The 15305-nt window shown below is 41.1% G+C and overlaps 1 protein-coding gene across 1 annotated transcript in view; it reads left to right on the top strand.

Annotated features, from left to right (window-relative positions):
• LOC139277494 (ubiquitin-conjugating enzyme E2 variant 1-like) overlaps positions 1-15305 on the top strand; it is a 79762-nt gene that overhangs the window by 31204 nt on the left and 33253 nt on the right. The window contains exon 5 of the mRNA XM_070896010.1: positions 2129-2341. Coding sequence (XP_070752111.1) covers positions 2129-2341 — 213 coding nt within the window. The remainder of the gene's footprint in view (positions 1-2128; positions 2342-15305) is intronic.

Here is a 15305-nt window from a genome sequence, read left to right as displayed (position 1 = left end):
CCACATCAGTTAAATCCTGCACCTCAGGAGCACGTGGTCGAGCTCTCCTTCCCCTCCTCACCCTAGTGTGGCTCGCAGCATCCCAGTGGGACCCGCAGCCTCGGATGGTGGGGCCTAGATGTGCCTCGCTGCACCCCACTGGAATCCGCAGCATTGGAGGGTGGGAAACCGTGGAATGTCCCACCAACACTCAAACCACTAGTCAGGGAAGGGGCTGGCACCTCAATGGGCGGCACCTGCACCTCCTCAAAAGTAAGTACAACAGTGGGGGCTTCACCATCCCTTCCCCCTCAACCCCATGCTCTTGGTCTGGAAGATGGGATTGGAAGATGTTCTCTTCAGGCTCGTCCTCATCTGAATCATCATCTGCGTCATCAGGGTTGGCCTCAAGTTCAGCAAAATATAACAACAACAAATGGTTAGCTGCAGAGGAGGGGGCAGGGTGGCATGAGTAGGCTCACACAGTGCAGGCTGATTTGAAGGACTACGATGAATGATAGCACATTGCATCAATCCAAGCCTAGCTGATGGAGACATCCCCATGAACCGAAGCATGGCTAGCCCGCGTGGTACTTAGCATTTAGCAAAGCCAGACTGTGGAATTTGCAGGACTTATCCTCTCCATAGAGTGTGGGCCCAGCTTGTGCAGTGGTAGTTGCTTTTCTCTAGGCAGGACCCATCAAAGTAGCGACCCTCTCTTCCAAGTGTGTCTGTGGCTGCAGATTTACCGGGCCTCCTCCTGTTCGAGTTCTCTCCCTTTTGTTATGTGCCACTTTCCTCTGTAAAGATGAAAATACAACTTTTTAGAGAGGGTGTCTTTCTGCTGGGTGGGCCATATACAGCTGGTCACATTTATATTATAATTGCATTGAATAAATGAAAATATTACACTTAACTACTTGACCAAGGTCCTGCCACTTTTTGCACTGGCCTTCAGATTTTGGGGTGGTCACCATTGCATAGTAATCTTTTGCAAGTTGGTTCCAGTGTTTCTTCATTTCTTTGGTGGAACTTTTATGTGACCTCTGCTGGTGTCCAGCTCCTGCCTTCTGGCCTCAATCACAGTAACTAGTGCTTCCACTTCATCCTGTAAGAAATTCTTGGTCCTTGCACCGCATTGCATCTTGTTATTGCTGCAGCTATGATTTTTCCAATGTTCTCACACAGCATTCAATATTCCCTCACACACAACTGGCTCTTAAAAAATGGTCGATTGCAGACCGGGAGCTGTACTGCGCGTGCGCGCCCATAGGAATAATGTCAAAAACTTCCTTTTTTTCACGCATGCGCAGAAGATGCAGCATCGTATTTTAGGCGCAGACAGTAGGCTCCACTGCCCCCCCCCCCCCCCATCCAGGGCGACAGGCTGTGCGGCACCAATTTTGAAAAATACAGCAGGGAAACTTGGCACAAATATTTTGAGTATTTCTGGCCTAGAAAAATGGGCGTAACTCTGGCAATATGTTAAAAAATGGCTTGGGTAAAATTGAGTCCATAATGTCTTGTCCCTCAAGAATACCCCCTACAGGACAAGGAATGTAATTTTTTTTCCACATCTATAACCTGAAGCTTTTGAGTTAGCCTGCTTACGACCACATTGTGGAGCAATTTTGTGCTGTGGATGGATATGCACTGGTAAACTGGTTGGTGGAAACTAACTAGTCTTAAATATTTGTGTTGCAGACTTGAACTCGGCTGGTGGAGTTAAGGTTTTGCACTGATGCCGTAGCTCTACCACATTTTACGTCTTCATTGCAGCTATTCTAAATGCAGCCAATACTGCACTGGCATGCATTTGATCACGAAGCTGAATTTTGCAACCAAAATGTGAATGCTTAGATTCAAAAATTTTGAGTCCTTTATTTCTAAGACCATAGAATTCTCAAGATTCACTAGATATAAATACTGATTTCTTGCCGCGCAAGCGTTTACTCTAGACAATAGTTAAGAGGTGGTTACAAATCTGTAGTTATCTTTAAACCGGTTGTGTAAAATAAACGGTGACTTAGAAAAAATATTGTCATGATGGTGAATAATGGCGTGGTATGCATATATGCACTTTCAAAACATTGGTAGTTAGTGTCTTTCTGCTCATATGCTTCTAATTAAGATCTATTTCCTTCTACAGAGGCGATGTATGCTATATATCCCTGGGAGTGCTATGTCTTTTCTCTTGGATTATTTGTGACACTGACCAACCAGATTCACAAATGGTCTCATACGTACTTTGGACTTCCTTCATGGGTCTGCTTTTTACAGGATTGGCACATCATTCTACCCCGGAAACATCATCGTATTCATCACGTATCTCCACATGAAACCTACTTCTGTATTACCACAGGTCAGCAGTTGGAATTGGGCAGCTATATATAGACTTTAAAACTTGCATTTGTTGCTTCAATTTCCTAATTGCTTTGTGCATTTGTAGCTATACAACTAAAATCCTAACCAACTTTCTATATTGATGCTGTGGTCTAACAATCTGGCTTTTGGAGTGAAGTAAAGGGAGGAAGCTGGGCTAATTGTTCATAGGAACAATAATGTTAGACTTTCCTCAAATCCAATGTTTTAAAGTTCCATTATAGATATGGCTATGTCAATGCAATGTCAACACACCTTTTAATTCCCTGTCATGGAAAAGTAGGCCAAGAGTTAATTTCTATGACTGCCCATGTGTTGAGTTCTCAACCTAGCGAGGTGCTTAGTGGAGATTTTACAATCGCTTGGAGGAGAGCACTTCTGTGGGTCAGATTCCCTTGTGACTGGCTCAACAGTGGTGTTGCTTGAAGCCTGGGACCAGGTTATCTGACTATATCTAAGCCTGCATATGATGTGGAGTGTCCGAAGTATAGGGAAAATGCAAAATACATTAGTGAAAAATAACAGAGCTACTAAACAGTCAGGTGTGAAATGAATGCATATGTCCAGACTCCACTATCTCTAAACGTAGTATTTGAAAGAAAAATGAATCTTCTTTCTAATTAATGATGCCAATTGGTAACAACATAAAGTATTCTGTCTGTCCTTTTTAACATTGAGTACAGTAATGTTTATGTTTTAATCTTTTAAGGTTGGTTAAACTATCCTCTGGAGAAAATAGGATTCTGGAAAACTCTAGAGGACATTATCCAAGGATTAACTGGAAACAAACCCAGAGCAGATGATTTCAAGTGGGCTCAGAAAACATAGTAACCTTTTGCCAATGTTTTGACTTTTTAAACTACTTTTTGCCAACTAATTGCACCAGCCAAATCTATAACTGCAATCTGAAGAAGATGCATCCTGGAAGCACATACTACTACAAAAATAAGGACGCTCATAAAACTGAAGATGTTTGAAGGAACTTGAATGTATTTGAATAGTGATCCTTTGGTGTAGCCATTTCTGTTTTTCAAGTTAACGTTCACATAGTGTAATATGAGCATATAGAATGTGTGTTGCACTTGAATTTAAGTTAACTAGGTCAATCAAAATATGTTCTAGGGACACCATCATATAGCTGTGGAAATACTGGAATTTCAAGAGGGTAAATCTTTGGGATGGAAATGCCACAAAAAAGTGGTGTCCATATGGTGCTTGCTTATTTGTGTACTATAATACTGACAAGGCCTTAAAAATACTTTTGTTTGCCAGAGATATTTAACTTTAAAGTATTATTTTGAATGTGTATATATAAAATTCAAAACTGCTGCATACTAGTTATTGTTGAATTTAAAGTCATACTTTACAAGTGCTTGCATATAGTGATAAACAATTTGGCCTGAGATCTCGAAGCTTTTTTTATTACAGCTGCTTAAAATATAAGAATTTAGCTCTTGCATTGAGGAGTAACACAATATTAATATTTCTAATGTCTCCATTCAGCTGTCCAGTATTTTACAATAAGGAACTAATCTGGAAGCTTTAACAAAGTTTGAAAACCAAAAAGCACTCCACCATAGGTTATAAGACCTAGGAATATACAGCACTTTCCACATCATCAGCAATTTACATTTATTATTGATTTTCAGTACCAGTTGGTGAGATGGCTTGATGTACTTAAGGCTTCAAATATAATTGCCAAATAACACATTGAACCATTCCTAATACATGTAAATATTTGTGAATACAGGCTTTAGAATTAAGGAATATATGCATTTTACTGGTCATTCAGTAAAAATTGCCTGTATAGTTTGATATCCCTCCTTAAATACTAGTGTAACTACTGTAAATAAAGCCAAGGCCAACTATACTGGCAACTCAGAGCCTGCCTTGTTAGAAATGTTACCATGATTTGAATTAATAAAGGATGTCCACTCCGAGGACTAGCAAATTTGTATAATACGTATTGGATTTACTCACTAACCATGATGAGGGAATTTTTGTTTTTAGGAATACTCCAATAAGTTCCCAGCTCTTTTTTATGAAAAAGTACACAATTTATTGTATTGAATTATGTGTTCATTCGCATGCAGATGTTTCCTGCTGCTCCAGACCTGAGCCCATTACTTCTGTCTCCTTTTATTTCCCTCCCTTGGTCCCTCTCGGGCACTTTGTTCCTGTCCCCTTCCCTTGCAGTCATCATTTTATTTCTCGCCTCTTGTTTACTTTGCCTTCCTACTCTCCTGTCACAATTCCAGGCTTCTCTTTGCCTACCAAGCCAAACCCACCCTCTGGTTCCCCCTACCCTAGCAGTGAACCTGCACCTTTGTCTCCTTTCCTATCTCCCTCATGCGCTCTCTGAGCTCATCTTGCAAATGAAATTCACTTCTTACTCTCTCGACCCCAATCCCACCCAACTTCCCTTCCTGGTCTGTATGCTAGCTGACATTGTAAATGGTTCTCTCTCCTCAGGGACTGTCTCCCTTTCAAAACTGAAATCTTCACCTCCCTGAGGAAATAAAAACACCCTTGACTACACTATCCTTGGAAACTATCCCCCCTTTAACCTGCTTTCCTCTCAAGTCATTGAACGTATTGTTACCTGCCTCCCAAATCCATCCCATCTTTCCTGTAGTGACATGTTTGAATCTCTCCAATCTGGTTTCTGCCCTGCCACATCACTGAAACAGCTCTAACCAAAGTCACAAATGGCATTCTCAATAACTGACCATGATGCATTATTCCTCCTTGTCTTCTCTACAGTCTTTGAAGCCATCTTTGGCCCCTGCCACAAATGCTCTACCCTCGCCACTGACTCCATCCCCCTTCCTGGCTATTACAAGCTGAATTAGACTGCTAGCAATCCCTGTGTCCTATTCGAACTGAGCTTCCAACCCCATATACTCTCCATCACAAAGACCCCCTACTTCCACCTCTTAAAATCACCCCTGTCTTAGCTCATCTGCTGCTGAAACCCTGACTCGCGTCTTTGTCACCGCCAGGCTCTATTATTCCACACTTTCCAAGCCAGACTCCCATCCTCCATCCTTTAATCTTCAGCTCGCCCAAAACTTTCCTGCCCGTATCTTATCCCACATCAGACTCCACTCATCTATCAATTCTGTATTGGTCAGTCCTCCAACTCTTCCAATTTAAAATTCTCATCCTTGTGTTCAAATCCCTTCATTGCCTCGCCAATCTCTCTAACCTTGTCTAGCCCACAACCCTTCTCCAGAACTCTCTGTTCCTCTGACTGGCCTTTTGTCCCACCCTTGACAGCCATGCATTCAACTATCTAGACCTCATCCTCTGAAATGCCCTTCCTAAAACCATCTGCCTCTCTCCCTCGTTCTCCTCCTTACAACCCACCTCTTTGACCAAGCATTTGGTGAGCCCTCCTAATATCTCCTCCTTTGGCTTGACTCTGTGAAGGGCCTTGGTAGGTTTTTCTATGTAAAAGGCACTATACAAATATAAGCCATTGAAATTTCTTACAAGTTTTCTGCTGAGCAAACTTCTGATTATTGAAAATAAAAATGACAATTAAAAAAAAAGTGCCCAATGATGGGTTAGCTATGAAAGGGATCCAAAACTTATACATCGTGTATTGGTTTATCATTACTTTTGTAAGATTAAGTTTAACTGCTTTCATTTTGGCAAAGCAACTGTTGTTTTTGTGTATGCAGGACTTACATTTAATGCTGTCAGTTGATTTTGTTTTTACTAGCTTATCATCTTCCCAAGCTTTAGCATATCTTTCATAGCTAAACCTTACTGTCTTGTATCACTGTATTCTAATAATTCCACCCCCCAAAAAATAATATTCCTGGGCAATACATTTTTCTTATTTCTTTTTCTAATGAGCACGATAGTTACCAGCAATACATTTAAATAAAACTAATTAAATGTGACTCCTGTATATGGTTTGCACGGTGGTAAGATTATTTTGTTACACAGTATATACATCAGCAATTAAAGTTAATGAATCAGACATATTTGAAGAAGTAACTGACTTTTTTGCACATATTACAAAGATAGCATGAAATTGAAGTTATGTTTCACTGAACGTGTAACATCTGAAATGCTTTTCCTCGGTATCAGTGATTTTTAAAAACTAGCTGTGGAAAAAAAACACGAGCTAGAGAAATGTTCATACCACTGTATTGGGCAAATCAGCATTACTGTGCATGGTCTGTGGTTATTATTTTTGAAAGGGAAGAGGAATTTACACTCAAACCATGCAGCTGAATGCATGTTTTGGTTTTTTAAAATGTATTATTTCAAAGATTAGAGCTGTAACAAAGCTTTGGTCCCTGCAAGCCATGTTCAATTAAAAAGCTTTGATCTGACCGATTTTAAGCTTCTGGAATCATTCCTGTTTTCCTAACCCTGATCATGCTTACTTTATACTCCGCACTAATGTCAAAGTTCTGAAGCTTTATTGGATATGTCCAGAGCTTTGATATTTTTCTTCCACCCCCAAAAAGGTTTAGTTACAGCCGTATTTTTAGGTTGTGAAGACCTGACCCTGATGATCTGATGCATTCTGCTCATGATTAACTTCAGAGTATAAGTGAGATACAGTGAGCACTTGAACTAAGGTATGGAAAACGTGTATTGTAGTTTTATAACTTGCTGAAGTAAACTTAATTGGAAAAAAATTAAAATCCTGTGATCAAATGCAAAATGTGTCCAGTTATTTTACTTGTCGGAGGAGGAGGGGTGTGTCGCTCTTCCATTTATTAAAAAACTTGATTTATTAAGGATTGAATTTCCTCTAAGTTAGAGGTACTCTATAGTTGTGCATCTGGATATAATATGTCACAAAAGTATTTGAATAGTTAGCCAAAGTTCATTTAGGTCAGAAGGTTTCTAAGGAAAAATCTTTTGAATTGCCAATATCTTCAGTATTGCTGTACTGCAGATGTGTTTGTGTTGTGGTCACCACCTCTACTGCTTTGTACATCAGCAAAAGCCTGTGTCGGTATGATATAATTGTAATGTTTAAATTCTGCAGTTTGATTATAACCTAATGCATCAATTGCAGTAGATCAGATATTCTAGAAAATCTCCCAGAGATGTGTAAAGGAGTTGGCTCAGTCACTTGATCTTACCTTAGCATTAAGACATGAATTCACAAGAATCTAAATGCATAGGTTGGGGGGTGGGTACAGTTGCAATGATAGTTGGTGAGGAGAGGACCAATAGAGGAGCAGGACAGTGTGCGATGGATGAATAGAGTTACATAGAATTTGCAGCACAGAAACAGACCAATCGCCCAACTGGTCCATGCCAGAGTTTTGGATGAACTCCTGTTTGTAAGTTTTTGGTGGAATATGAACAACATGACTTCAATTTTGATTAAGTTGAGCTGAAAAACAAATTTTTTGCATCCTGGTCATGGTAGGTAAGCAGTTAGACAACAGCGTGGCTGAAAAATCACAGGTGATGGCAGAGGTAGAGCTAGCTGGGTGGCATCAGGATACTGGATACATGTGAAAGCTGAGCTGGTGTTTACAAATGTTGCGGAGAGAAGCATGTATAGGAGGAAAAAGGACACGCCCATGGGGACTGCAGGGGGAAAAGCCATTACAGTTGAAGTAATAGTTTTGTTGAGATTAATAGGAATAGAGCCACGCTAGGGCAGGACCATGGAAGGAAAGATGGTGGGTGAGGATGGAGTGATTGACTGTGTCGAATAGCACAGAGGGTACAAAGAAGAACAGCATACTGCAATAAATGTCACACTATATTGTTGGTGACTTTCACTAGGGCAGTCTTACGGCTGTGGGCAGGGTGGAAATTGGATTGAAAGAATTTGAAGAGACCGTGATGGAAGAATTGGTAATAAAACATTTAAAGACTGGAAAGTGAAAGGAAGTTTAGAGATAGGGTGATGGATGGAAGGAATGATGGTGGATTTTTTGAATAGGGGGTTAATGATGGTAGCCTTGAAGTGTCAAGAGGAACACAGCCAGTGGTATCCACTGATGTCAGTGAACTTTGAGCTGAAGAGGGATGATTGTGTAATGAATTGGGTCTAGACATAGATCGAATGAAAGAGGAGATTGGTGAGGGCCCTGATGGGAAATTGGGGAGAAACTTTGTCTGATATGGAGATGGTGTTGCTGAGGGCTGATTAAGGGAGGAAAAGGCCGCCTAGTTCATGGTCTCAATCTTTGAGACAAACCCAGAGCTTCTCACATTTGATGTTGGAGTTGAAGCTGGAGAGAAGAATGTTCGGAGAAAAGGAGTCTGGAATTGCCTTTACCTTCCAGGATAATCTTGGAGTAATAGAAGAATTTGATGAGAAGTGGTAGGCATGATACTATAGATAATGAGAGCCAGATCTGATGGTGTACAACGAGGTTAGTCGTGTGCTGCAGCTTGCGACCCTTGGCTATAAGAGTATGGAGATTAGAAATGGACTGCAGGAACTGCCCATAAGGGTAAATGATTGTGGCCCATGTCTACCGTCTGTTCTTGGTTTGTAAGACATCTTTTTAGTATAATCTAGGTTGCAGCAGGGTATGCATTAAAACTGCAACTTTCAGTTAAAACTGTTGACAACTGTCAGTTGGGAGCATGCTCACCTGAGTGAAAAGGTTGTAGGTCAAGCTCCATTGCAGGACTTAGTACACTGACACCTATGTGCAGTACTCGGGGAGTGCTATGTTGTTGCAGGTGCAATCTGTCAACTGAGATGCTAAACCAAGGTCTCAACTGCCTTTCCGTGTGGATGTTAAAGATGCCACAGCACTATCCAAAGAGTGGGGATTCTTTGTGTGCTTACTTTCCTAGCTCAAACCACCACCACCAACAAAAAAAAACAAATTAACTGGGCGTTCTTCTCATTTAGTGTTTACGATAAAATTGGCTGAAATGTTTACTTACATAACAAGTGGCTGCACTTCAACAGTAATTCATTGTTTGTGATGGATTGAGGAAGCAATGAGGTTCTATATCAATGTAAAAAAAATTTTGTATAGATTGCCTATAGATGGAAGATTTTGTGCATAGTGGAGAAAGACATACTTTATTGAAGTTCCTACTTAATTTCTTTGATGTACATACTTTGACTATATGTCGAACTTCAGAGATCACTATAGATCTCCTGTTTCTGTGAATCCATGCTGGTTGAATGTCACAAGCAGTCTGATTGTGTTGAACCTGGAAGTACCATTTGATCATCCTTTCTCAGAATAGAAAGTAGACTTTGTACATTACCTAACATCTTTACAGTTATAAAGAGGCCAAGGCCCTTTTACTGGTGGTGGTTTGGCATTGGCAGATCAAAAATTTATATTTTCTAATCAAAGCACAAATTTGTAATTTGTTTTGAAAATTAAAGATAAGTAATTGTTGTCTTTGCCAGTGCTAAGAACATGGCTGTCTAATGGTCCCTATCATTTATAATGTCCTTTGCTTTTTGTGGTACATATCAATGATTTAAACTTTAATGTAGGGGGTATGATTAAGAAGTTTGCAGATGATACAAAAATTGTCCGTGTGGTTAATAATGAAGAAAGCTGTAGACTGCGGGAAGATACCAATGAACTGGTCAGGTGGGCAAAACAGTGGCAAATGGAATTCAAACCAGAGAAGTGTGTGGTAATGCATTTGGGGAGGGCTAACGAGGCAAGGGAATACAGATTACATGGTAGGACACTGAGAAGTGTAAAGGAACAAAGGGACCTTGGAGTGCATGTCTACAGATCCCTGAAGGTAGCGGGTCAGGCAGTTAAGGTGGTTAAGGCGGCATAGGGAATACTTGTCTTTATTAGCCGAGGCATAGAATACAAGACCAGGAAGGTTATGCTTGAACTGTATAAAACACTAGTTAGGACACAGCAAGATTATTGCATGCAGTTCTGGTCACCACATTACAGGAAATATGTAATTGCACTAGAGAGGGTACAGAGGAGATTTATTAGGATGTTGCCTAGACTGGAGAATTTTAGCTATGAGGAAAGATTGGATAGGCTGGGTTTGTTTTCTTTGGAACAGAGAAGGCTGAGGGGAGACCTTATTGAGGTGTATAAAATTATGACAGGCCTAGATAGAGTGGGTAGGAAGAACCTATTTCCCTTAGCAGAAGGGTCAGTAATCGGGCATAGATTTAAAGTAATTGGTAGGATAGGAGGTTTAGAGGGGATTTGAGGTGAAATTTCTTCACCCAGAGGGTGGTGGGGGGGCTGGAACTCACTGCCTGAAAGGATGGTAGAGGCAGAAACCCTCATCACATTTAAAGAGTGTTTGGATGTGCACTTGAAGTGCCGTAACCTACAGGGCTACGGACTGAGAGCTGAAAAGTGGAATTAGGCTGGATAGCTTTTTGTCGGCCGGCATGGACATGATGGACCAAAATAGCCTCCTTCCGTGCTCTAAATTTCAATGAATCTATGATTTATCTATTCATTTTACTTTTTATGTTTTGAAAATCCTTTTATTTTTCCCTTTGTGTTACCTGCTAGTCTTTCTTCAAACCCTTTTTACCCTTTCTAAAATTTTCTTTTCCCCTTTATTTATATATTCAGCTTCCCTTCTGTTTACGATATTTATCAGCAAACCATCCATCACCTCAAACATCCACTTCCTCCAGCATTGGCGCACCATGGCTGCAGTGTGCATTATTGATAGGATGCGCAGCAGCAACTCCCATGAATTCTTCATGAGTACCTCCTAAACCTGTGAGCTCCACCATCTGGAAGAACAAAGGCAGCAGGTGCATGGGAACACCATCACCTCCAAGTTACATACCATCCCTACTTGGAAATATATGGCTGTTCCTTCATCATCGCTGGGTTAAAATCCTGAAGTTCCTACCTAACTGCACTGGGAATACCTTCACATATAAACATAGAAAATAGGTGCAGGAGTAGGCCATTCGGCCCTTCGAGCCTGCACCACCATTCCATATGATCATGGCTGATCATGCAACTTCAGTACCCCATTCCTGCTTTCTCTCCATACCCCTTGATTCCTTTAGCCGTAAGGGCCACATCTAACTCCCTTTTGAATATATCGAACAAACTGGACTCAACAACTTTCTGCAGTAGAGAATTCCACAGGTTCACAATTCTCTGAATGAAGAAGTTTCACCTCATCTCGGTCCTAAATGGCTTACCCCTTATCCTTGTATTTTTCTATTCGTCCTACCAAAGTGAATAACCTCACATTATACTTCAACTGAGGCTACGACTGTGTTTAAGATGCCATGGCAGAATGTCCAACATTCATCCCTCAACCAACATCTGCAAAACTAATTAACAGGTTGTTCACTTCAGCGATCGCCTAACCTGAGTATCAGTGTCTTTTGCACATGTATTTCTTCAATCTCTCCAAAGGTGGAACGAGTTGACAGCAGAAGTGACAAGGCTTGGTTTGAATTGTTCAGCTGCTTTACCTTGCAGTAGTCATGATCAGTTTCACTTGGTTCAAGTGATGCAACAGATCTCCACGTAACAACATAAAACACTCTGCACCATCCACATCAGTGGGTCACCTTGCTCAACTAAATAGACCAACTCCACTACATTCTGACTTTGGAGTCTTTTTGCCTCAGCACTACTCTTGTGACAAAAACTAGGTTGCCTTTTCTGTGCTTGTGACTCTCTTCTTAACCTCCACTTCACAGACACAGATCAACGGGTCTTCCAGCAGAGTCTTTTCTGAACACCTAGACAAGCAAACAAATTATTTTTTGTTTTTTTCCATTTAGCATATTAACCAACTTTTCTCTGGGTGTCTTTTTTCTCTTTTTTTGAGGACTTCTGCAGTACACTTTTAAAAGCGATAGCGCCAGTTTTTTTCCTTTCTTAAATCTTACTGAAAAATTGTTCTTTACGAAACTGTGTAAAGCTTCATATATATCGTGGAGCACATTCCCATTATGGCAACAGGTAAACTGAGGGGGGCAATATAAATGCACTGTCTTCTAGTATTTCTTTTGAAATTGAAACCCACAGTAAAGATCTACTCTTGGCCAGCAAGACACTCGATGTCTTTCTCCCTAGTACAATGAACTTCGCTGTTCCAGTTAAGTTTTAATGGGCATCGATAAAAAATTGGGTGAAAAACACAAACATTTCTGTCACGTCAAGTTTTAAAAGTTAGCCAATTTTACTTTACCTACTTCTCAACTAACCAGTATAACTAGATTATTAGAGGTAGCAATTCCCATTCTATACGCCAGGAAACATAGAAAATAGGTGCAGGAGTAGGCCATTCAGACCTTCGAGCCTGCACCAGCATTCAATATAATCATGGCTGATCATTGACCTCAGTACCCCTTTCCCGCTTTCTCTCCATACCCCTTGATCCCTTTAGCCGTAAGGGCCATATCTAACTCCCTCTTGAATATATCCAGTGAACTGGCATCAACGACTCTCTGCGGCAGGGAATTCCACAGGTTAACAACTCTCTGAGTGAAGAAGTTTGTCCTCATCTCAGTCCTAAATGGCCTACCCCTTATCCTAAGACTGTGTCCCCTGGTTCTGGACTTCCCCAACATCGGGAACATTCTTCCCGCATCTAACCTGTCCCGTCCCGTCAGAAGCTTACATGTTTCTATGAGATCCCCTCTCATCCTTCTAAACACCAGTGTATAAAGGCCCAGTTGATCCAGTCTCTCCTCATATGTCAGTCCAGCCATCCCTGGAATCAGTCTGGTGAACCTTTGCTGCACTCCCTCAATAGCAAGAATGTCCTTCCTCAGATTAGGAGACCAAAACTGAACACAATATTCCAGATTGGGCCTCACCAATGCCCTGTACAACTGCAGTAAGACCTCTCTGCTCCTATACTCAAATCCCCTAGCTATGAAGGCCAACATGCCATTTGCTGCCTTTACCGCCTGCAATACCTGCATGCCAACTTTCAATGACTGATGAACCATGACACCCAGGTCTCATTGCACCTCCCCATTCAGATAATATTCTGCCTTCGTGTTTTTGCCACCAAAGTGGATAACCTCACATTTATCCACATAATACTGCATCTGCCAATGCATTTGCCCACTCGCCTAACCTGTCCAAATCACCCTGCAGCCTCTTAGCATCCTCCTCACAGCTCACACCGCCATCCGGTTTAGTGTCATCTGCAAACTTGGAGATATTACACTCTATTCCTTCATCCAAATTGTTAATGTATATTGTAAAGAGCTGGGGTCCCAGCAGTGAACCCTGCGGCACTCCACTAGTCACTGCCTCCCATTCCAAAAAGGACCTGTTTATCCCGACTCTCTGCTTCCTGTCTGCCAACCAAATCTCTATTCACGCCAGTACATTACCCCCAACACGATGTGCTTTGATTTTGCGCACCAATCTCTTATGTGGGACCTTGTCAAAAGGCCTTTTGAAAGTCCAAATACACCACATCCACTGGTTCTCCCTTGTCCACTCTACTAGTTGCATCCTCAAAATATTCCAGAAGATTTGTCAAGCATGATTTCCCTTTCACAAATCCATGCTGACTTGGACCGATCCTGTCACTGCTTTCCAAATGCGCTGCTATTTCATCCTTAATAATTGATTCCAACATTTTCCACACTACTGATGTCAGGCTAACCGGTCTATAATTTTCTGTTTTCTCTCTCCCTCCTTTTTTAAAAAGTGATGTTACATTAACTACCCTCCAGTCCATAGGAACTGATCCAGAGTTGATAGACTGTTGGAAAATGATCACCAATGCATCCACTATTTCTAGGGCCACCTCCTTAAGTACTCTGGGATGCAGACAATCAGGCCCCGGGGATTTGTTGGCCTTCAATCATGTCAATTTTCCCAACACAATTTCCCACCTAATAAGGATATCCTTCAGTTCCTCCTCCTCACTAGACCCTCGGTCCCCTAGTACATCTGGAAGGTCATTTGTGTCTTCCTTCGTGAAGACATAGCGAAAGTATTTGTTCAATTAGTCTGCCATTTCTTTGTTCCCCAGTATTAATTCACCTGAGTCCGACTGCAAGAGACCCACGTTTGTCTTCACTAATCTTTTTCTCTTCACATATCTATAGAAGCTTTTGCAGTCAGTTTTTATGTTCTCTGCAAGCTTACTCTCATACTCTATTTTCCCCCTCCTAATTAAACCCTTTGCCCTCCTCTGCTGAATTCTAAATTTCTCCCAGTCCTCAGGTTTGCTGCTTTTTCTGGCCAATTTATATGCCTCTTCCTTTGATCTAACACTATCCTTAATTTCCCTTGTTAACCATGGTTGAGCCACCTTTCCTGTTTTATTTTTACTCCAGATAGGGATGTACAAGTGTTGAAGTTCATCCATGTGATCTATGTTTGCCATTGCCTATCCACCGTCAACCCTTTAAGTATCATTTGCCAGTCTATTCTAGCCAATTCACGCCTCATGCCGTCGAAGTTAGCTTTCCTTAAGTTTAGGACCCTAGTTTCTGAATTAACTATGTCACTCTCTATCTTAATAAAGAATTCTACCATGTGGACTTCAGCGGTTCAAGGCAGCGGCTCACCACTACCTTTTTAAGGGCATCTAGGGATGACCAATAAATTCTGGCCTTGCCACCAACGCCCTTATCCTGAAATGATTTTTTTTAAACTGCCCCTCTATTTTCTATATTCTGCTTGATTTTCTTTTGTTATTAGAATTGTTATGTGCCTCTGTTTAAGTCTCATTTAAATTTGAACAAGACTAAGACTAACCTCTTAACTTGTTATGGCAATGCATCTCGTTTGCACCCTAAGCATCTCTTGTTTGAACAGTTTCCATTGTCTAATCTTGCCATACTTGTTTCCAATTTATCTGGGTTAAGTCCCTTTCCTACTCATTGAAATAGTTTTTTCCCCCCCAGGCACGTACATCTTTGACTGGTCCCTCCTTTTCCATATCAAATCTAATTCTGTCTGGCAAGATTGTTCAACCACAATCCCCTCAGCTGGGCAAACACTACAAATATTAATACAGAGAGACAAAGT

This window comes from Pristiophorus japonicus, chromosome 12 (genome assembly GCF_044704955.1).
Source record: "Pristiophorus japonicus isolate sPriJap1 chromosome 12, sPriJap1.hap1, whole genome shotgun sequence".
NCBI classification, from domain to species: domain Eukaryota; kingdom Metazoa; phylum Chordata; class Chondrichthyes; family Pristiophoridae; genus Pristiophorus; species Pristiophorus japonicus.
The sequence above is the reverse complement of the archived record's forward strand: the minus strand, read 5'-3'. Positions and strand labels throughout refer to the sequence as shown.